The 20,984-nt window shown below is 46.0% G+C and overlaps 1 protein-coding gene and 1 pseudogene across 1 annotated transcript; one reads left to right on the forward strand and one right to left on the reverse strand.

The window, feature by feature from the left end:
• Positions 1 to 20,984, forward strand: part of LOC135269918 (uncharacterized) — a 69,871-nt pseudogene that overhangs the window by 13,006 nt on the left and 35,881 nt on the right.
• LOC135269931 (putative protein SSX9) lies at positions 3,083 to 12,081 on the reverse strand. Its single transcript, XM_064364579.1, has 7 exons — positions 12,010 to 12,081; positions 11,464 to 11,578; positions 10,723 to 10,784; positions 8,562 to 8,576; positions 6,431 to 6,593; positions 4,028 to 4,132; positions 3,083 to 3,594 (listed from the first exon to the last, which is right to left on the reverse strand). The coding sequence occupies exons 1-6, from the start codon at positions 12,079 to 12,081 to the stop codon at positions 4,032 to 4,034; spliced, it is 528 nt and encodes a 175-aa protein (XP_064220649.1). The 3' UTR covers positions 3,083 to 3,594; positions 4,028 to 4,031.

Raw genomic sequence — 20,984 nt, forward strand, 5'->3', positions numbered from 1 at the left:
AGAAATATCGAGACATTCCTGGGAGATAGAGTAGATGGGATCAGATTGATAGAGAAACCCAAGGAGACGAGACCACAGCTCAAATCACTGTAGGCAAGAGATGCTCTTCGTTTTCTGAGACAGAGTCTTACTTTGTCACCTAGGCTAGAGTGCAGTGGTGTGATCTCGGCTCACTGTGCCTCCTGGGTTCAAGTGATTCTCCTACCTCAGCCCCCACAGTTACTGGGATTCACAGGCACCTGCCACCATGGCCAGCTGATTTTTGTATTTTCAGTAGAGACGGGGGGTTCGCCATGTTGGCCAGGCTGATCTCAAACTCCTGATCTCAAGGGATCTGCCTGCCTCGGCCTCCCAAAGTGCTGCGATTACAGCATCAGTCACCACGTCAGGCCAAGAGATGCTCTTTGTAACAAAGCCTCTGAAAAACTTCAAACCCAGAATCAAAAAAAAAAAAAACACGGAGCAGGAATGGGCCTTAGGCTAATCATCAGGTAGGTTAACCTGAAATTTCGTTAGAAACGTCTGAATCAGCCAGAATCCCCTCCAACACCACACACGGATTGGCTGGCAGTAGCCACTTTTGCCTCTAAGATGAAACTCTGATAATTGTTCATCAAAGAAAGTGAAGGCCTGGCGAGGTGGCTCTCACTTGTGATACCAACACTTTGGGAGGCTGAGGCAGGAGGACTGTCTGAGACCAGGAGACCGAGACCAGCTTGGGCAAAATGGTGGGATCCTGTCTCTACAAAAAATGCAAAAATTAGCTGGATGTGGTGGTGTGTGCCTGTAGTCCCAGCTAGTTTGAAAGCTGAAGTGGGAGAATCCCTTGAGCCTGGGACATCGAGGCTGCAGTGAGCTGTAATTGCATCACTGCACTCCAGCCTGGGCGACAGAGTGTGATCCTGTCTCAAAAAAACACAAAAAAGTCATGTATCAGAACTGGATATAACTTCAGCCCTTCACTGAAGGAGAGAAACACATTTGTGGAGAGGGGACCATGTTCACTCTTTATCCATGATAGTCAGATAGTTGGAAGCTTTATATACCCAAGGAACCCAAGAAAAAATGTTCTCTGTCATGACATCATCTTCCAGCCACCCTTCCTTGCACCTGTCTTGTGGGCTGGGGGACCTAACTTATAGATCCCATTTTCCCAGGGAGAAAGAAAAATCAAATCCGTCAGTATCTCTTTTGGGGGATCCTCTTCTCTATTTGCATGGAGGATACGGCACTCATATCTAGTAGCCGAATGTTACATTTGTGTAATACAGAACTATATTGGGATAAAATAGAATTTGTTTCCTCTGAGCCACAGGTAGAGGTACGTCCACAGTGACCTGGGTGGCAGCCACCTCTTCCGGCAGTTCCAGGCAGAGCATGCTCTCAGATCTGGGGAACGTCTGCTCCTCCTGAAGACCCACAGTCTCCTTCCTGGCACCTTCTCCCTCTGGTGGCTGTGATAGCCCACACTTGGCCTTGGGTCTCCTCTGCTTCTTTGCCTGCCCCTCTTCTGTCCACCCTGCGTGTCTCTGTCTCCCACTGTCACCACTATGACCAGGATTGCCTCTCCCTCCCTGTGCCCTCCCTCTCCAGGGGCTCCTTGTTTTGGGAAAATGATCCCACAGCCTCTACCTTGCAACTGGGGACAGAACCCGAGGCTTGTTCAATTCTCTCGCCCGCCACCATACACACCTGTCCTTAATGTTCCTAAAGTCGTTGAGCTCCAAACTCAGCCCCTCCTGCACCTGCCAGCTGTAGGACCTCTGACAAGATGCCTACCATCTCGCCTAGGCATCTCCTGAGGCAGGAGAATGGCTTGAATCCGGGAGGTGGAGGTTACAGTGAGCTGAGATCGTGCCCTTGCACTCCAGCCTGGGAAACAAGAGCAAAACTCTGTCTCAAAAACAAAAAACAACAACAAGAACAAAAAACACAGCTCCAATCCTGCCTCCACCTGGGGCTGGTGTTTCAAGTCCGTTGTGTGTGAATGAAGCCTTAATTTTTTCCATTCACACACGATTTGTTCTAAAATAGACTCCCCTTTGCCCTTCCCTTCCCCAGAACTGTTTCACCTCTGCACTGTGCAATGGTACACCTGAGAAAGAACTGTCCCATTCCCAAATCATTGTCCCCATCCCAGCCCCCAGGCCCTTAGTTGGTGAGACCCTTGATGGCCAGTCTCATGCTTCTGTACAGTGGACTTTCATGATGGCTCCGCTGCATAGACACTAAGTGGACTCTTCTATTCCCTGCCCACCATAGGGTCTACAGTGGACACATCTTCCTGATTCCTCCACATTCTGCAGTTGACAATTTCATCTGTGTCTCCTCCTACGTACCTCCAAATGGACCATCCCAGCCCTTGAACCCAAAAATCATTAGAGAGCAAAGGCCAAGATGCCTAACCACCTGCTGCAGAATCCTGCTCCAGGACTGAAGTGTATAGGCTCTATCAAAATAAAAACTGGAGGCCAAGTACAGTGGCTCACACCTGTAATCTCAGCACTGTAGGAGGCCAAGGTGTGAGGATCGCTTGAGCCCAGGAGTTTGAGACCAGCCTGGGCAAATAGTGAGACTCTCTTGAAAAAACCTAAAAAAATTAGTGGGGCGTGATGGGGTGTGCCTATAGTCACAGCTACCCCAGAGACTGAGGCGGGAGAATTGCTTGAGCCCAGGAGTTCAAGGCTGCATTGAGCTATAATCACGCCACTGCACTCCAGCCTGGACAGGGCAAGACCCCGTCTCTAGAAAAAACAAACAAACAAACAAAAACCCAACAACTGGAAACATCCTCCTCTAGAATGATAGTCAGGAACATGTCTGCCTTGTTCCCTGATGTCTCTCCAGCACCTAGAACAGCGCTCAGCAGCAGTACGCATTCATTAGGTTTTCACTGAATAAATGACTCCTTTGACACAGCAATTCCACTTTTAAGACTCCGTCCTAAAGAAATACACACGTGCACGGTGCTGTGTGCACAATAATGAGAGGCACAAACAACTGGGGAAAGTTTGCAAATGTTTATTACCTGTAACAGATACAGCAGATACAGAGAATCACTGAGGGAAGTCTGCAGCAGGGAGTGCATGTTGAACAGGAAACAGAGTGAGGGAGGCTTAACCAGGACACATGGCAGTGGGGAAAAGCAGATGGGAGATGCTTATAGTGGTACTTGGGCTGTGTGTGTGTGTGGTGTGCGTGTAAATGCAGAGGAAAGAATCTGAAATTAAACACTCAGAACAGCCCTCAGTAATCACATCTGGGAGGGTAGTGCTGTTCTGTGAAGAGAATACCTGACAATACTACAATACTTGCTTTCTGAGGTAGGTGCATTGATACACAAATTGGAATATGTATTAAGTATATCTTGCTCATCAATGGAAACTCTAGTATCTACCAATAGCACACTATAAGAAAATACAACGGAAACGCTACCATCAAATTCTTGGCACACTAAGAAACATGATGTTCAACTTTTCACTGTTGTGAACACTTGCTATACGCCTGATGACGAGGTGTTCGCAGCCATGCCCATGTTAGCGAAAGGTCACCAAGTTCTGCTTCTCGTCATGGGCATGTGTCATATCCCTGAGGCTGAGGCAAGAAGGGAGAAGGAAAAAAGTGGCAGTGGGTTCCCATTGCCCGATAACTCAATCTCAACTCTTGACCTGCAGACCCTGCACACACCCTCCACTGTTCCTCGAAGTGAACAATGTGCTCATGGCACAGTGACCTCCTCGCCTGGTTTCTCAATTCCTAGGCTAGAGGAAGGTGTGGCCCACGTATCAGGGCTGAGGCTGACATGGGATTTGGGAACCCACAGCATCCTGGGTAGGGAGGATCCCTGGATATTCAGGGCAGGGAGTAGAAAGAGTATGGGAAATCTCACCACTCAGCCTCAGTGCTGTACCCCAGAAAATTATGAGAAGGGAATGATTTGGGGAACAAGTGACAAGATGAGATATCAGTACTGTAACAGAATTGCATATCTGCAGGGATGTGGGGGATGAGCTGAAGATTCACTTACAGAGTTATTCGTCATCTTCCTCAGGGTCGCTGATCTCTTCATAGATCACCAGAGTCTTTCTCTCACGCAGTCTATGGGTCCAGGCATGTTTCGCCCTTTTGGGTTCTATAATGAAGAGTTGGAATATCAGAGTTGGGTAGATTTGAGAGTATTAGGCTCTGCTTTCTCAAAAGAAGGAGCTGCCTCCCTCCTCCCAAGTGCCCATGGCCCTTCTTTATCCAGTTTTCCACATTCTCTGGCTTAGAAAGGCTAAGACCTTAGACCCACACCAATACAGGCCAAATGCCAATTAAAGTTTTAGCTTTGGGCTCCTTCCGCTGTCAGCTTTAGATTCCCAGCCTCTTCACTTATGGGAACATTCACCCATACCTTCTTTCATTCGGCAGGTATTTGTTAAGGGCACACAGGCATACCTTGTTTTATAGCACCACATTTTTACAGTGCTTCACAGATACTGCAAGAAGTTCTCACCAATTTTATACTTTTCCATTATTATTATATCTGCTATGGTGATCTGTGATCAGTGAGCTTTGATGTCATTATTGTAATTGCTTTATAGTCTTTTAAGATGATTTTTTTTTATGTTTGTGGGTCCACAGTAGGCGTATATACTTACGGGGTACGGGAGATGTTTTGATACAGGCATGCAATGCATCATAATCACATCATGGAAAATAAGGTGTCCACCCCCTCAAGCATTTATCCTTTGTGTTACAAACAATCCAATTAGACTCTTTTAGTTATTTTTTAATGTACAATTAAGTTATTATTGACTATAGTCACCCTGTTGTGTGTAATTGTTTTGGGGGTACCAGGAACTGCACCCATAAAAGATGACAAACTTAATCGATCAATGTTGTGTGTGTTCTGACTGCTCCACCGACGAGCTGTTCACCATCTCTCTTCTTTTTCTTGGGCCTCCCTATGTCCTGAGACACAGCAATACTGAAATTAGGACAATTAACAACTCTACAATGGCCGTGTTCAATGAAGTGTTCAAATAAAAGAAAGAATCGCATGTCTCTCACTTTAAATCAGAAGCTAGAAATGGCAAAGCTTAGTGAGGAAGGCATGGTGAAAGCCAAGATAGGCTGAAAGCTAGACCTCTTGCACCAAACAGCCAAGCTGTGAATGCAAAGGAAAAGTTCTTGAAGGTGATACCACAAATACTCTGGTGAACACACAAATAAGAAAGCAAAACAGCCTTACTGCTGAAATAGAGAAAGTGTGAGTGGTCAGGATAGAAGATCAAACTAGCCACCACATTTCTTTAAGCCAAAGTCTAATTCAGAGCAAGAGCCAAACACTTTTCAAGTCTATGAAAGCTGAGAGAGGTGAAGAAGCTGCAGAAGAAACGCGTAAAGCTAGCAGAGGTTGGTTCGTGAGGTTTAAGGAAAGAAGCTGTCTCCATAATACAGAAATGCAAGGTGAAACAGCAAGTGCTGATGGAGAAGCTGCAGCAAGTTATCCGGAAGATCTAGTTAAGATCACTGATGAAGGGGGCTACACCAAACAACAGATTTTCAGTATAGATAAAATAGCCTTCTATTGGAAGAAGATGCCGTCTCGAACTTTCATAGCTAGAGAGGATTGACTTCAACTTTGAAAGAAGTTCTACTGTGGGTAAAATGCTATCAAACAGCACCACATACTACAGAGAAATCTTTCATGAAAGGGAAAGCTAATCGATGTGGCAGATTTCATTGTTTTCAAGAAACTGCCACAGCCACTCCAACCTTCAGCAACCACCACCTTGATCAGCCGGCAGCCATCAACACCGAGGCCAGACCCTCCACCAGCAAAGAGAGTGTGACTCACTGAAGACTCAGAAGATTGTTAGCATTTTAAACAATTACTTTAAAATTAAGCTATGTACATTTTTAGACATAATGCTATTGCACACTTAGTAGACTACATTTTTGTGTAAACATAATGTTTTCATGCACTGCGAAAAAAAATGTGTGACTCACTTTATTGCAGTGGTCTGGAACCAAACCCGCAATATCTCTGAGGCTGTATTGGTTATCAGACATTGAGCTGAGTAAGATATGATCCCAGGTTATCACAGATAGAATTGCTTGAGCACCTTTCATGTCATCAGGCCTTCCTGATTTAATGCCTCCAAACAATTTATCAACTATGATTCTTTATTTCTATCTTATGGACTAGGAATGGACTAGCTCAAAAAATTTAGAAGACTTGCCCCAAGTCACGCGGTTTTTTATATGGATGACAACTCAAGTCTGTGTCTCTGGAAGTCATGTCTAACATCTCATCTGGAGCTGGGCGAGCTCCTCAGCCCAGCCTGGACCCAGGCTTGTCTGGGGTCCATGCCACACACCCAACCCACACACCTGAACATAGGGAAGCCAGAGGGGTTGTTCCCAAATTATTTCCTCTTACCAGGTATCTTGTCCATCTTCTCAGAGGTACTTGGCTTTTCGGAGGAGTACATCGAGGTGCACAGTGGGTAGCACGGCGGTTTCACATCGTTTTGTGTGCCAGAGGTTTCTGGCACTGCCTCCGAATCATTTTCTTTCTCCTCTGGTGGCTCCCCGGGCATGATCTTTGTAATGTGAAGGTCACAGATAAACAGTATCAGTGGCATTTCTATAGTGCTTTAGAGCTTACAAAGTGTCTTCACAGGCATTATCTTAATCAATGTTCTCAACAACGCTGGGAGAGTTATACATACCCAAATTAGGAGAAACCTGGGAGGTTAGAAGGGAAAAGAATGGCCTAAACAAATGGGGTTTCCAGGGCTACAATGCTTATCTTCACATTCTTTTAAGACTGACATCCTTGCCAACAGCAAAAGTCTCCATGTCATTGAGAGTGTGGTGTACAGAAGATTTGGAAAAGAATGGCATTCTATGAATTCACAAGGTCTACAAAAGGAAGAGCTTCTATAAAATACAAGGTATCCCATATAAGCTTGTAGACAGCTGTCGAGTAAATGTAAAAACAGAGAGAGGGGACAAAACACCGCTGGAAAAGATGCTGTAGGGAGATGGATACAGGGAATGGAGAGGCAAATAAATGGTTTGCAGAAATTAGTCTAGGCAGCAAAGAAAGCAGTACCGGATATGGCATACCCCCTACCGAGGCACCAACAGTGAAAGAGGAATTAACTGAGGTGGCACTCATACCAACTTTGGTTGCACTGGGATGTGTCACTGACCAACAGTCTCAAGGTACTTTATTCAGGTATTTCCTCGTTTATGAAATAGTGAAACAATACATGTAAAATAGGCTAAAGGAAAGTCCTCTCTGAGCTGGTAAACACTGTTTGAATGTAATAATAAAAGTTATTATCTTTCATGATCCTTCTTTGAATTTGGTCTCCACACTGGCAACCCAACTCCCAGATCCCTTTACTCTCTAAGAGTTGAATCTGCAGTTGTGGGGTCACTCATTCAGGAGCCTCTGAGGGATCCCCCGGGCTGGGACTGGGGTTTCCCAGATGCCCCAGGTGCAGACAAGGCCCTCAGGCAGCTCACAGTAGGGAGGGGCCAATAGGAAAGTGATTCCTAATCCATGTGAATGGCCCCAGTAAACAGAGCAGAGGCCAGCTGGTCCTTTCCGTTGCAGAGTGGGTGTCTAAATGGAAGCACCAGCAGGCCCTATGGGGTAAAGCCCTGGTGAGCAACAGCTGAACTTCATCAACAAATGAAAACGTGAATGAGCTTTAAATGGCTTGGAGCTCTGGATTAGACTATCACTGCTACTGTGCCTCAGGTAAATTATTTAACATCTATCTCTGTACCACGATAGCCTCATTTTATGATTTTGCTGCTAACTATGATCTATAACATGAACTACGATTCCTTTTTCTTTCTTTTGGAGACAGAGTCTTGCTCTGTCGCCCAGGCTGGAGTGCACTGGCGCAATCTTGGCTCACTGCAATCTCTGCCTCCCAGGTTAAAACTATCCTTCTGCCTCAGCCTCTGGAGTAGCTGGTACTACAGGCACATGCCACTACGCCCGGCTAATTTTTTGTATTTTTAATAGAGACAGGGTTTCACAGTGTTAGCCAGGATGATCTCGATCTCCTGACCTCGTGATGTGCCCACCTCGGCCTCCCAAAGTACTGGGATTACAGATGTGAGCCATGGTGCCTGGCCAACTATGATTCTTTACTTCCAGTTAATGGACCAGGAATCTGGAGCTCAGAGAAATAGAAGATTTGCACCAAGTCGCATGGCTTTTATATGGATGACAACTGAAGTGTGTGACTCATTATTTGGAGATAATAATAGAAACAACGTCATGGAGGTTTTCTTAAGGATTAGATAAATTAATCCATGTGAACTGCTTAATATAATATCTGGCATCACTATGAAAATAAAAGAAGTATTAACCATCTCAACTGTTTGTTAGTATTATCAAGCCATCGATGCTACATCAGGTGTTGTGATAAACACGGGGAGAAGGAGGCAGTGAGGGCATTTTTGATATTCTTCCACTCTTACCAGTGTTTACAATCATGGAGGGACAAAGGTTCTTTGGTACTTCAGATCTGGGAGATACTCACCTGCGGGAAGAGTCCCTGGAACAGGCCAAAAGTCATCGTATGACTTTCAACTGAAAGAGAATATATCAGAATTTTTCTTTGTCAGTAAATATTTCCAAACTCTAGAGAGACTTCCACAGCATCAGGGTATTCTGCAGCAGAGGGTTACGAGTCCACTCATTGTTGAGGAGTTGAGATTTGCTTCTCAGTTATCTTTAGCAATGGTTGGTGCACTTAGCTGTGGCATCAACTCAGAATTTTCCTTCTCATCGTTTAGCAAAGGGGAATAAACCCATCACGGTCTCATCTTATTCCATTACATGTCTTTTACTTTTCCCCAAATGATTAAATTGGTTGGGAATCTGAATTGTATCCACTCAAAATGTGCAACAACTAAAAGTCACTGTACACTTAAAATGGGTGAATCTTATGGTATGTCAATTAAGCTGTGAAATGTGTGATGAACCGTGGATGATTTAGTCCAGTGGCTCTGAAATACTTTCAGTAGAAAGACACTCCTTTAATGTCAGAAACCTGGCAGATACTCAAGCACTGAATTTTCACACCTCTTATAGTGATTATGGGAGATTGTAGAATCTGGCTTGTTTAGCTGGGGAGTAATAGGTCTACCGGACAGTTGGGACATTCCAACCTTGTCTTATAATTGTGTTGTCAGAGCAGAAGAGCAAGTAAACACATATGTCCCATTTATATACTGAAATGCACAAAGATCTCTAACCTGAAATCTTTTTTCACCCTACATTATCTCTGCTCACTGACTAGTGGGAAAGCTCTCTGTATGTTGGATGAGGGATCACTCGTTCAAACTCTCTTCCAAGCTCAACATGGAGAATCGGGGTTGTCTGGGAATGAGAAGACTATTTGGTTTTGATAAAATACAGATAAACAGCAATCTTTGTTACATAATGTGTTTATCATCCTCTTTCATAAGAAATTTATCCAATACCTACATGCTGTTAATGAAACAAACTCTGGTAGTTTTTGGCACATCTACACTTTTAACATTTTCTTTTCACTTTTAACATTTTCTTTTCACTTTCAACTTTTTTTTTTTTTTTTTTTTTGAGATGGAGTTTCACTCGTTACCCAGGCTGGAGTGCAATGGCGCGATCTCGGTTCACCGCAACCTCTGCTTCCTGGGTTCAAGCAATTCTCCTGCCTCAGCCTCCCGAGTAGCTGGGACTACAGGCACGTGCCACCATGCCCAGCTAATTTTTTTGTATTTTTAATAGAGACGGGGTTTCACCTTGTTGACCAGGATGGTCTCGATCTCTTGACCTCGTGATCCACCCGCCTCGGCCTCCCAAAGTGCTGGGATTACAGGCATGAGCCACCATGCCCGGCCTAAAAGAAGTATTTCAAACACACAGAAAAGTATGTGGAATAATGTTGAGTCCAGTCAGATCTCAACATTATCCCACAACTATGTTAGATCTGATTTATTTATTCAGAATATTAGAAACACTGTAAACAGGCCAGACGCAGTGGCTCACACCTGTAATCCAGCACTTTGGGAGGCCAAGGAGGGTGGATCACAAGGTCAGGAGTTCGAGACCAGCCTGACCAATATGGTGAAACCCTGTCTCTACTAAAAATACAATAATTAGCCGGGTGTGGTGGCGGGTGCCTCTAATCCCAGCTACTTGGGAGGCTGAGGCAGAAGAATCGCTTGAACCCGGGAGGCGGAGGTTGCAGTCAGCTGACATTGTGCCACTGCACTCCAGCCTGGCGACAGAGCAAGACTCCATCTCAAAAAAAGAAAAACAAAAAACAACAACAACAAAAAAAAACCCACAAAAACCAAAACCCCCAAAACCACTATAAACAAGACACAGTTGAAGCTGTCTGTGCAGCCCTCACCAATCCCTACCCTCCCTCCTCCACTTATAGCCAGTCTCCTGAGTTTGACGGCTTTTTATTCGCATTTATGTTTTAATACATTTACCATTTACTTATTTATTATCCACAACAATATATATTCTTGTTTTGCATGTTTTAGAATTTTATATGAGTGACCTCTGTAGAACTTTCTGAATGCATTTTTTTTCACTCAGCCCTCATGTGTATGAGGAGGCAAATGCCTGAGTATCTTTCCCAGGTAGCTGAGCAGAAAAGCAGCTGGGCTTGAGGAGACCCTTTCCAGCCCTTTCCATCTACTCACCCAGATGCCCAGGGTTAGAGTCTCTATGAGAATCATCCTCCCAGAAGTTTTCGGTCCATTTACTATGCATGAAAAGTGGGAGGGGGATGTGGAAACCTAGAAAGAAGCAAAATGCTTATTCCTTAAGAGACAAGCTTAGGCCTGGCACGGTGGCTCACGTCTGTAGTACCAGCACTTTGGGAGGCTGAGGCGGGAGGACTGCTTGAAGCCAAGAGCTCAAGACAAACCTGGGCAACATAAAGACCACCATATCTACAAAACAAAATAAAATTAGTTGGGCATGGTGGCACATGCCTGTAGCCCAGCTACTCCAGAGTCTGGGGCAGAAGGATTGCTGCAGGAGTTCGAGGCTGTAGTTGAGCTATGACTGCACTACCGCACTCTAGCCTGGGTGACAGAGCGAGACTGACTCAAAAAAAAAAAAAAAAAAAAGAGAGAGAGAGAGAAGCTGAGAGAGAGAGAGAAGCCAAGGGTGGGGGGCCAGGATGCCATGGACAGTTGTACTCATCAGAACAGGTGCCTACGGGGGAACCACGCAGGTCCAGGTATGAGCTCCACTGGCCAGTCCCTGCCCTCAGCCCTGACAGGCTACAGAGGAGCAGAACACCCAGAAGCTGGCTTGGGATTTTTCCCCGCACAAAAGGAAAATGTGGGGTACTTTCGGCAGCCTGAGAAGTAGCCAAAGCAGGAAAAGGGATGCTCATGTGTCCCCAGACTTGGCTGTATCTAGAACTTTGTTACCTAGTCTACGCAAGGACTCATAGTTCTCCTTTATGTACGCATAGGTGCTTTTCTCCGAGTATTTCAGCTTTTCCCACTCGTTCTTAGAGAAGTATTGGGCAATATCATCAAAGTCCTAGAAAATAAAAAGGAAAAGAAATTCTGGCAGTCACTCAGCTAGGCATTTCTGCCATCCAGGGGGAACTGCTTCCTGTGTGCTGGATGTGGGGATGGTAATCCCTCCTGGTTGATGCCACAGCTAACTGAGGCGGCACGGGCAATCTTCCCTAGATTCTCCCCTGGCACACAGTAGGGCTTCAATATTGCTGGCAGGCTCTCTTTCCACCTTCCAGAATGGACTGAGAGTCACCTAATGTAGTGCCAGGTAACAGACTTGTCCTCAAGGATGCTAGGTGATGACAGAGCCAGGGTGGGAGACTCCCAAGGGCCCAAATCTCCCAGAGACCCTGCTCCTTGTCCCCAGCACCTCTGTCTTCCCCTCCTCAGAAACTTGGCCACCCTACACTGTCCCCTGGGCCACTACTCTGCCCCTCCAGGTCACCTCACCTCGCATTTATCCTCTAATATTTGCTCATCATCACCAGGTTTCTTTGCAGAGCTGTTGTCATCTCCGTTCATGGCTCCAGGAGTAGTCTGACCTGTAAGAGAAACAGCCTGAGTTAAAGGCCCTGTGGTGGGGGAAATCACTGAAGGCCGGCCGCAGTCACCTGGAGTCAGGTGCTGCATTTCTCCATCTGTGGCTTATCTATCCCCGAGTAAGGACATGGGGAGAAGTCAGATGAAAACAGGGAGTCAAGGGTCTCAGGGAGAAGTATTGATTGGGGATGACAGCTTTCCTAAGGGCAAAGCAGCCTTGAGTCTTTGGGAGGGGGTTGGCTACTGTTGTTGTCATTTCCCTAGAGGTAGACTTACCGTAAAAGATGTACAGACCCTTGTTGGGGAGGCAGGGACATGGCTGTGTAATTTTATTGAGTGGGGGCGTTCTGACACCTCAACTCACTAAAGGAAGGGAAGTGAGTCCCAGAGATCACATGGTCTCTCTGGTGATGGATCTGATCAGGCAGAGGGATGGGGGATTCTGTTCCGTTAAAGAGAAATGAGAGAAATGAACATTGCTAATATGAATGGATTTAGAGGCTATTACTGGGTTTTGTGTAAATTAATAGGAGGAAGAGAGCTAGAATCTCCAAGACTACGAGAGCCTGCCATCACTTGGAGAGAATATGGGGCATTTCAAGATGCAGCAATCAGCCAGGTGCAGTGGCTCAGGCCTGTAATCCCAGCACTTTGGGAGGCCAAGGCATGCAGATCACTTGAGTCCAGGAGGTCAAGACCAGCCTGGAAAACAGCAAAAAGCCCATCTCTACAAAAAAAATAAAAATTAGCTGGGGGTGGTGGTGTAGGCCTCTAACATCCCAGCACTTTGGGAGGCCGAGGCAGGGGGATCCCAAGATCAAGAGATCGAGACAATACTGGCCAACATGGTAAAACCCCGTCTCTACTAAAACTACAAAAATTAGCTGGAAGTGGTGGCGCACGCCTGTAGTTCCAGCTGCTTGGGAGGCTGAGGCAGGAGAATCACTTGAACCTGGGAGGCAGAGGTTGCAGTGAGCCTAGATGACGCCATTGCACTCTACCGTGGCGACAGAGTGAGACTCCGTCTCAAAAAATAAATAAATAAATAAATAAAAAATATCAGTAGGGGCAGGGTGGTGTTCGCCTATAGTCCCAAGGCTGAGGTGGGAGGATTGTTTGAGACCAGAAGACAGGAAAGAGGAGGTCAAAGCCAGCCTGGCCAACACAGGGAAATCCCATTTCTACTAACAATAACAACAAAAATGTACCGTGGGCAGGGTGGCTCCGGCCTGTAGTTCCAAGGCTGAGGTGGGAGGATTGCTTGGGCCCAGGAGGTGAGACCAGCCTGGGCAACGCAGCAAAATCCCATCTCTACAGAAAAAAAAAAAAAAAAAAAAAAAAAAACAACTAGCAGTAGCAGGGGCGGAATGGCACATGCCTGTAGTCCTGAGGCCAAGGTGGGAGTAGCCCTTGAGCCCAAGAGGTTGAGGCCAGCCTGGCCAACATGGCAAACCCAGTTTCCACTAAAAAAAAAAAAAAAAAATGCCATGGGCAGGGTGGTGCATGTCTGCAGTCCAGAGGCCGAGGCAGGAGCATAGCTTGAGACTAGTAGAAGGCCGAGACCATTCTGGCCGATATAGCGAAACCGTTTCTACTAAAAAAATAAAAAACAAGCAGGACGGTGGCCATGGAAGTCTGGATCTGCTGAGGATTGTGTAACAACTCACCTAACGAAAAACAGGAAAAAAAAACCTTAGTGGGGGCGGGGTGGTGCGCAACTGCAGTTCCGTGGCCGAGGCGGGAGGATTGCTTGAGGCCCGAAGCCAAGGCCAGCCTGGCCAACGTAGCGAAACCCGGTTTCCACTTAAAAAAAAAAAAAAATGCCATGGGCAGGGTGGTGCATGTCTGCAGTCCAGAGGCCGAGGCAGGAGCATAGCTTGAGACTAGAAGGCCGAGACCATTCTGGCCGATATAGCGAAACCGTTTGTACCAAAAAAATAAAAAACAAGCAGGACGGTGGCCATGGAAGTCTGGATCTGCTGAGGATTGTGTAACAACTCACCTAACGAAAAACAGGGAAAAAAAAACCTTAGTGGGGGCGAGGTGGTGCATGTCTGCAGTCCACAGGCCGAGGCGGAGGACTGCTTGAGCCTACGAGGTTGTGACTGTCCTGACCAACAGAGCAAAACCCCGTCTCTATTAAAATACAAAAAAATAAATTCGCGGGGCCGGGATGGCACGGGCCTGTAGACCTGAGGCCGAGGCGGGAGAATCCTCCATCATGGCGGTCCTGAAAGGCTAGAGGACTAGCCGTCTTTGTACTCAAGATTTCCAGAACCCCAAGGACTTGAGGGGTCTCAAGAGGCTTCCCGCTTTTCTATCTGTCCCCCTTAGCCTATCTAGGGTGTTCCTAAAAGAAAACCTACCTCAGAGACAAAGCAGCGGTGGCAAGGCCTACGACAGTGAAGGCGATGTCTCCAGCAAGATGCGAGGTCGGCAGAAACGGCAGTTAAGTATGGCTGTAGGAGGAGATAATATTCTGCAAAGTAACCGCCCAAAGATGATGGACCAATCAGGGTGGGGAGTGAACTCCATCTGGTCAGTCAGAAGTCAGAACAGTAGGCGGGACAAGCACAGCAGGTGTGGGGTCTGTGCGTTCAGGGCCCGGGGACAGGATACTCCGATTATCCCGCCTAAAGCATCTCTTGGGATTGGCTACTCCAAGTTCAGAGTACGCATGCTCTTATTTTCTCTTTCGATTCTCCCTGCACCCCACTCCCGCGACCCGTGCATTTGTTATTTAGTTTCCATAAACAGCGTGTATGAGGCAGGTTGCCATCTTAAATTCTTCCTATCGGTTTCTAACTTTTTCAGGTATGGAATTTTTCCTAGGAACTCTGTAGTAACAAGAAATTTGGCAGGCCAGGCGCAGTGGCTCACACCTGTAATCCCAGCACTTTGGGAGGCTGAGGCGGGCGGATCACGAGGTCAGGAGATTGAGACCATCCTGGCCAACATGGTGAAACCCCGTCTCTACTAAAATACAAAAAAATTAGCCAGGCGTGTCGATGCACTCCTGTAATGCCAGCTACTTGGGAGGCTGAGGCAGGGGAATCGCTTGAACCTGGGAGGCAGAGGTTGCAGTGAGCCGAGATCTCACCACTGCACTCCAGTCTGGCGATAGATTGAGACTCCATATCAAGAAAAAAAAAAAAAGAAAAAAAGAAATTTGGCGGCCGGGGCAATGGCTCACGCCTGTAATCCTAGCACTTTGGGAGGCCGAGGCGGGCGGATCATAAGGTCAGGAGTTTGAGACCAGCCTGAGCAACATGGTGAAACCTCGTCTCTACTAGCAGTACAAAAATTAGCCGGGTTTGGTGGTGGGCACCTGTAATCCCAGCTGCTCTGGAGGCTGAGGCAGGAGAATTGCTTGAACCTGGGAGGCAGCGAGCCATGACATGCAACTGTACCCCAGCCTGGGCAACAGAGCGAGACCCTGTCTCAAAAAAAAAAAGAAATTTATCTCTACAAAAAATAAAAAAATTAGCAAGGCGGAGTGATGTGCCTGTAGTCCCAGTTACTCAGGGGGCTGAGGTAGGAGGATCGCTTGAGCCCAGGAGTACAAGGTTGCAGTGAGGCATGATCCAGCCACTGCTGTCTATCTGAGCCACAGAGCAAGATCTTGTCTAAAAAAAAAAAGAGAGAGAAAGTGGGCCACAGGGCAAGATCTTGTCTGAGAGAGAGAGAGAGAGAGAGAGACAGAGATAGAGATAGAGAGAGAGAGAGAGAGAGAGAAAGAAAAGAAAAGAAAGAAAGATTGATTTAAACGAGTCAGTCCCGGTGGCTCAGGCATGAGCCACCCAACACTTTGAGAGGCTAAGGCAGGAGGTGGAAGGATCACTTGAGGCCAAGAGTTCTAGAACAATCTGGACAACACAGTGAAAGCCCCATCTCTATAAAAAGTTTTTTTTTTTTAGATGGAGTTTCTCTTATTGCCCAGGCTGGAGTGCAGTGGCACAACCTTGGTTCACCACAACCTCTGCCTCCCGGGTTCAAGTGATTCTTCTGCCTCAGCCTCCTGAGTAGCTGGGATTACAGGCATGCACCACCAAGCCTGGCTAATTTTGTAATTTTAGTAGAGACGGGGTTTCTCCATATTGGTCAGGCTGGTCTTGAACTCCCGACCTCAGGTGATCCGCCCGCCTCGGCCTCCCTAAGTGCTGGGATTACAGGTGTGAGCCACTGCGCCCAGCCTAAAAAGTTATTTTTAAAAGAAATTTAAACCTAAAAAAAAAAAAACACTTCCATATATGTTTTTTTCTAGAAGACCAAAGAACCAGAAATATATTTTACCCCTCGATACTAATAATATGTACAATAATAGTATTAAAAAGGATATGTAATTAGGGCTTACTGTGTTCCTCAGGGAGCTCATAAGTCACTTTCTCTGGTAAGTCTCTCCTACCCTCATCCCTAGCACTTCCATCAAGTCCCTATTTCTCGCTGGGCTTTCCATCAACAGCCCTGATCTCTCTAAGATTCTCCCAGAATGACAGTGAGCTCTCTTAGTGCAGGGACAGGGCAGTGGCCCTTGTGCCCAGCACAAAGCCCTTTATGTGCATCTTCCCATTAATTTCCACAATCTTCCTTTGAGTTAAATACTATTATCATCCCCAGTCTGCAGATGTTGAGACTGAGGCTCAGAGAATTAAGCAGTCTGCTCAAGGTCACATAGTCAGTGGGTGGCACAGCTGGGATTCACCCCCAAGATGAATTGAGTCCAAAGCCTGTGCTTTTATTTATGTATTTATTTATTTTTAATTAAAACTTTTTTTTCTAGAGATGGGGTCCTGCTATGTTGCCCCTGCTGATCTGGAAGGAACTCCTGGCCTCAAGCAATCCTCCTACCTTGGCCTCCCAAAACACAGATTACAGGAGTGAACCACCCTGCACCCGGTCTCAAAGTCTGTGCTTTTAATTACTCTACTATATTGCCTCGAATATTTGTTGAATGAATGAATGCATCTTACAACTGCAAAGGTTCTTTAACATAATTTGCATACTTACAGTCACCTCAAATTCCCTCCTGCTGCTATAACAAATCACCACAAACTTTGTGGCATAAACAACATAAATTTGTTCTTTCACAATTTTGGAGGCCAGAAATCTGAAATCAGCTTCACTGAGTTGAAATCAAGTTGTCAGCAGGGCTGCACTCCTCCAGAGGCTCTAGAAGAGAATCTGTTCCTTGCCTCTTCCAGCTTCTGGTGATTGCCCGCATTTCTTGGTTTGTGGCTTGATATGGTTTGGCTCTTTTCCCCCACCCAAATCTCATCTCAAATTGTAATCCCTGAGGATTACAAATCCCCATGGGGGCAGTTTTCCCCATGCTGTTCTTGTGACAGTGAGTGAGTTCTCATGAGATCTGATGGTTTTATAAGCATCTGGCATTTCCCCTGCTTGCACTTCTCTCTCCTGGCACCATGTGAACAAAGTCCTTGCTTCCTCTCCTCTTCACTTTTGACCATGATTGTAAGTTTCCTGAGGCTTCCCCAGCCACGCGGAACTGTGAGTCAATTAAATCTCTTTCCTTTATAAATTACCCAGTCTTGGGCAGTTCTTCTTCTTTTTTTTTTTTTTTTTTTTTTTGACAGAGTTTCGCTCTGTCTGTCACCCAACCTGGAGTGCAGTGGCACGATCTCCGCTCACTGCAACCTCCACCTCCTGGGTTCTAGAGATTCTCCTGTGTCAGCCTTCTGGGTAGCTGGGACTACAGGCGCCCACCACCATGCCCGGCTAATTTTGTATTTTCAGTAGAGACGGGGTTTCACCATGTTGGCCAGGCTGGTCTTGAACTCCTGACCTCAGGTGATCCTCCTGCCTCAGCCTCCCAAAGTGCTGGAATTACAGGTGTGAGCTACTGCACCCAGCTCGGGCAGCTCGTTATAGCAGTGTGGGAATGGACTAATACGTGGCTGCATCACTCTAATCTCTATCTCCACGGTCATTGCCTTCGTTTGTTTTCTGTTACTATAATGGAGTACCACAAACTGGGTGATTTATAAAGGATAGAAGTTTATTTGGAGTACAGTTCAAGAGGCTGGGGGGAGTCCAGGAGTGTGGTGCTGGTAACTGGTGAGGGTTGTCCCATGCTGGAAGGATGAGAGGCAAAACAAAAGCACGTGCAGGAGACAGACAGAGAAAATGTGCCTAAGCTCCCTTTTATAACAAATCCAGTCTGGTGATAGCTAATCCGCTCTTGTGATAATGGCATTAATCATTTCCTAACAGCTTCACCTCTTAATATTGTTACAATGGCAGTTAAATTTCAACACAAGTTTTGGCGGGGACATTCAAACCATGGCAGTCATACTGCCTTCTTCTCTTACGTCTGTGTCAGATCTCCCTGCCTCAATCTGATAAGAACACTCATTCTTACATTTAGGGCCCACCCAGATAATCCAGGAGAATCTCCCCATCTCAAGATCTTTAACATAATCACTTTTGCTGTTGTGCGTTAACACTCACAGGTTCCAGGGGTTATGATGTGGCTTTCTTTTGGAGGGGCATTATTCAGTCTACCACAGTCTGCCCTCTGGCCCCCAAGGATTCACATCTCTCCCACATGCAAAATACATGCACCCCATCCCCAAATCCTCAAATGTCTCAACCCGTGCCACATTAGCTGAAGTCCACTATCTTATCCAAATACAATCAGCTCAAAAGCATCAGATCTCCTCATCTAAAATAGGTATGGGTGAGACTCTGGTTATGAAACATCCTGGGGCAAAATTTTCCAGCTGTGAATTTGTGACACTAGAAAACAAGTTATCTGTTCCAAAAACATAGTGGCGGGACAAGTGTAGGCTAGTAGTTACAGATATTTTCATTTCAAATAGGAGAAAATGGAAGAAAGGAAGCAGTCGCTGCTTCCAACCATTTTGAAATCTAGCAGGACAAATTCCATTTCGTTTCAAGGACTCAGAATAATCCTCTGTAGCTTGAAGCTCTCCCTCTGGTCCTATGGCCCTCCTCTCAGAATGTACGTCATAGGGATTCACACCTTTAGACCAGCAGGTCCTTTGCGTATCTTTCCCAGATAATATCATTTCTATTACTGGCTATGGCTGAGCACAGTGGAAGAGCTCCTTGAGTCACGTGCCTAATCTCTTCAGCACTAGCAAACATTCTTGACTTTCTCTCTAGAGCATGATTCCTGACAGTGCCTCTCTTAAGTTTAGTGTCTTTTGCATTTTTTTTTTTTTTTTTTGACGGAGTCTCACTCTGTTGCGCAGGCTGGAGTGCAGTGGTGTAATCTCGGCTCACTGCAATCTCCACCTCCCGGGTTCAAGCAATTCTCCTGCCTCAGCTTCCCAAGTAGTTAGGACTACAGGCATGTGCCACCATGTCTGGCTAATTTTTTGTATTTTTAGTAGAGACCAGGTTTCAGTGTGTTGGCCAGGATAATCTCGATCTCCTGACCACGTGATCTGCCTGCCTTGGCCTCCCAAAGTGCTGGGATTACAGGCGTGATGCCATGTTGATAGGCTGAGAATTTCCCAAATCACCAAGTCCGGGATCCTTTTTGCTTAATTGTCCTTTCCTCAGTTTATCTCTTTCCTCTCACATTTTACTATAAGCAGCAAGATGAAATCAGGCCATACCCCTAACACTTTGCTTGTAATACCTCTTTAGGTAAATATCCAAGATCATCACTTACAATTTCTCTTTGGATTTCAGATAAATAACACACATTGCTTGTAATTTCTACTTTCCACATAACTGTAGGACACCATTCAGTTAAGTTTTCTGTCAGTATGTAACTAGGGTTGCCTTTCCTCTGGTTTCCGATAACATGCTCCTCATTTCCTTCTGAGCCCTTATTAACACACCTTTGATGTTTCTGTTTCTACCAGCATTCTGCTTATGATGATGTCTGTGTTCTTGAAGACGATATTGGCTTTCTTTCCCATGTTCCTCACTTCTTTCTGAGCCCTCATCAGAACTGCCTTCAATGTTTGCAGTTCTACCAACAGTCTGTTCACGTAAATCGAGGCTTTTTCTATCAAGTTCTTCAACATTCTTCTGGCCCCTACCCAGCCATTATTCAATTTTAAAGCCACCTTCACATTTTTAGGTATTTGCTACAGTAGCACTCCCCCTCTAGGTGCCAAAATTGGTATGAACTTCTGGTGGTTACTGTAATAAATTGCCGCAAACTTGGTGGCAGAAAACAACACACATTTCTTCTCTCAGAGTTCTGGAGGTCAGAAGTCTGAAAACAGTTTTGCTAGGGCAAAACCAAGGTGTTAGAAGGGCCATGTTCCCTTCTTAGGCTCTAGAAAGAATCCTTTCTTTTCTTTCCTTTTCTTTTTTTTTTTTTTTTTGAGATGGGAGTCTCACTTTGTCACCCAGGTTGGAGTGCAGTGGTGAAATCTCGGCTCACTGCAACCTCCACCTCCCAGGCTCAAGTGATTTTCCCACCTGAGCCTCCTGAGAACCTGGGACCACAGACATGCACAAACACACCAGGCTAATTTTTTGTATTTTTGATAGAGACAGGCTTTTACCATGTTGCCCAGGCTGGTCTCAAACTCTTGAGCTCAGGCAGTCCATCCATCTCGGCCTCCCAAAGTGCCGGGATTACAAGTGTGAGCCACCATATGTCTGGTGAGAATCCTTTCTTGCCTTTTCCAGCTTTTGGTGGCTGTTGGCATTCCTTGGCTTCTGGCGGCATTACCATCTTAGTGCATTTTGTATTGTTATAAAGGAATACCTGAGACTGGTTGATTTATAAAGAAAAGAGGCTTATTGGGCTCATGGTTCTGCAGACTGTACAAGCATAGCACCGGCATCTGCTTCTAGTGAGGGCTTCAGGAACCTTCCAATCATGGTGGAAGGTGAAGGGGGAGGAGGCATGTCACATGGCAAAGAGAGGGAGCAAG

Source organism: Aotus nancymaae, unplaced genomic scaffold, assembly GCF_030222135.1.
Source record: "Aotus nancymaae isolate 86718 unplaced genomic scaffold, 86718_ANA_hifiasm-v0.15.2.pri h1tg000058l, whole genome shotgun sequence".
Taxonomy (NCBI): domain Eukaryota; kingdom Metazoa; phylum Chordata; class Mammalia; order Primates; family Aotidae; genus Aotus; species Aotus nancymaae.

Excerpts from the sequence above, each read along its gene's own strand:
- LOC135269931 (XM_064364579.1), bottom strand. The coding sequence starts at position 12,081 with ATGAACGGAGATGACAACAGCTCTGCAAAGAAACCTGGTGATGATGAG. Across the intron at positions 10,785-11,463 it reads TGAGTCCTTGCGTAGACTAG|TAAATGGACCGAAAACTTCT; the intron begins GTAACAAAGTTC and ends TTTCATGCATAG. Across the intron at positions 4,133-6,430 it reads GAAGATGGACAAGATACCTG|AACCCAAAAGGGCGAAACAT; the intron begins GTAAGAGGAAAT and ends TCTTCATTATAG.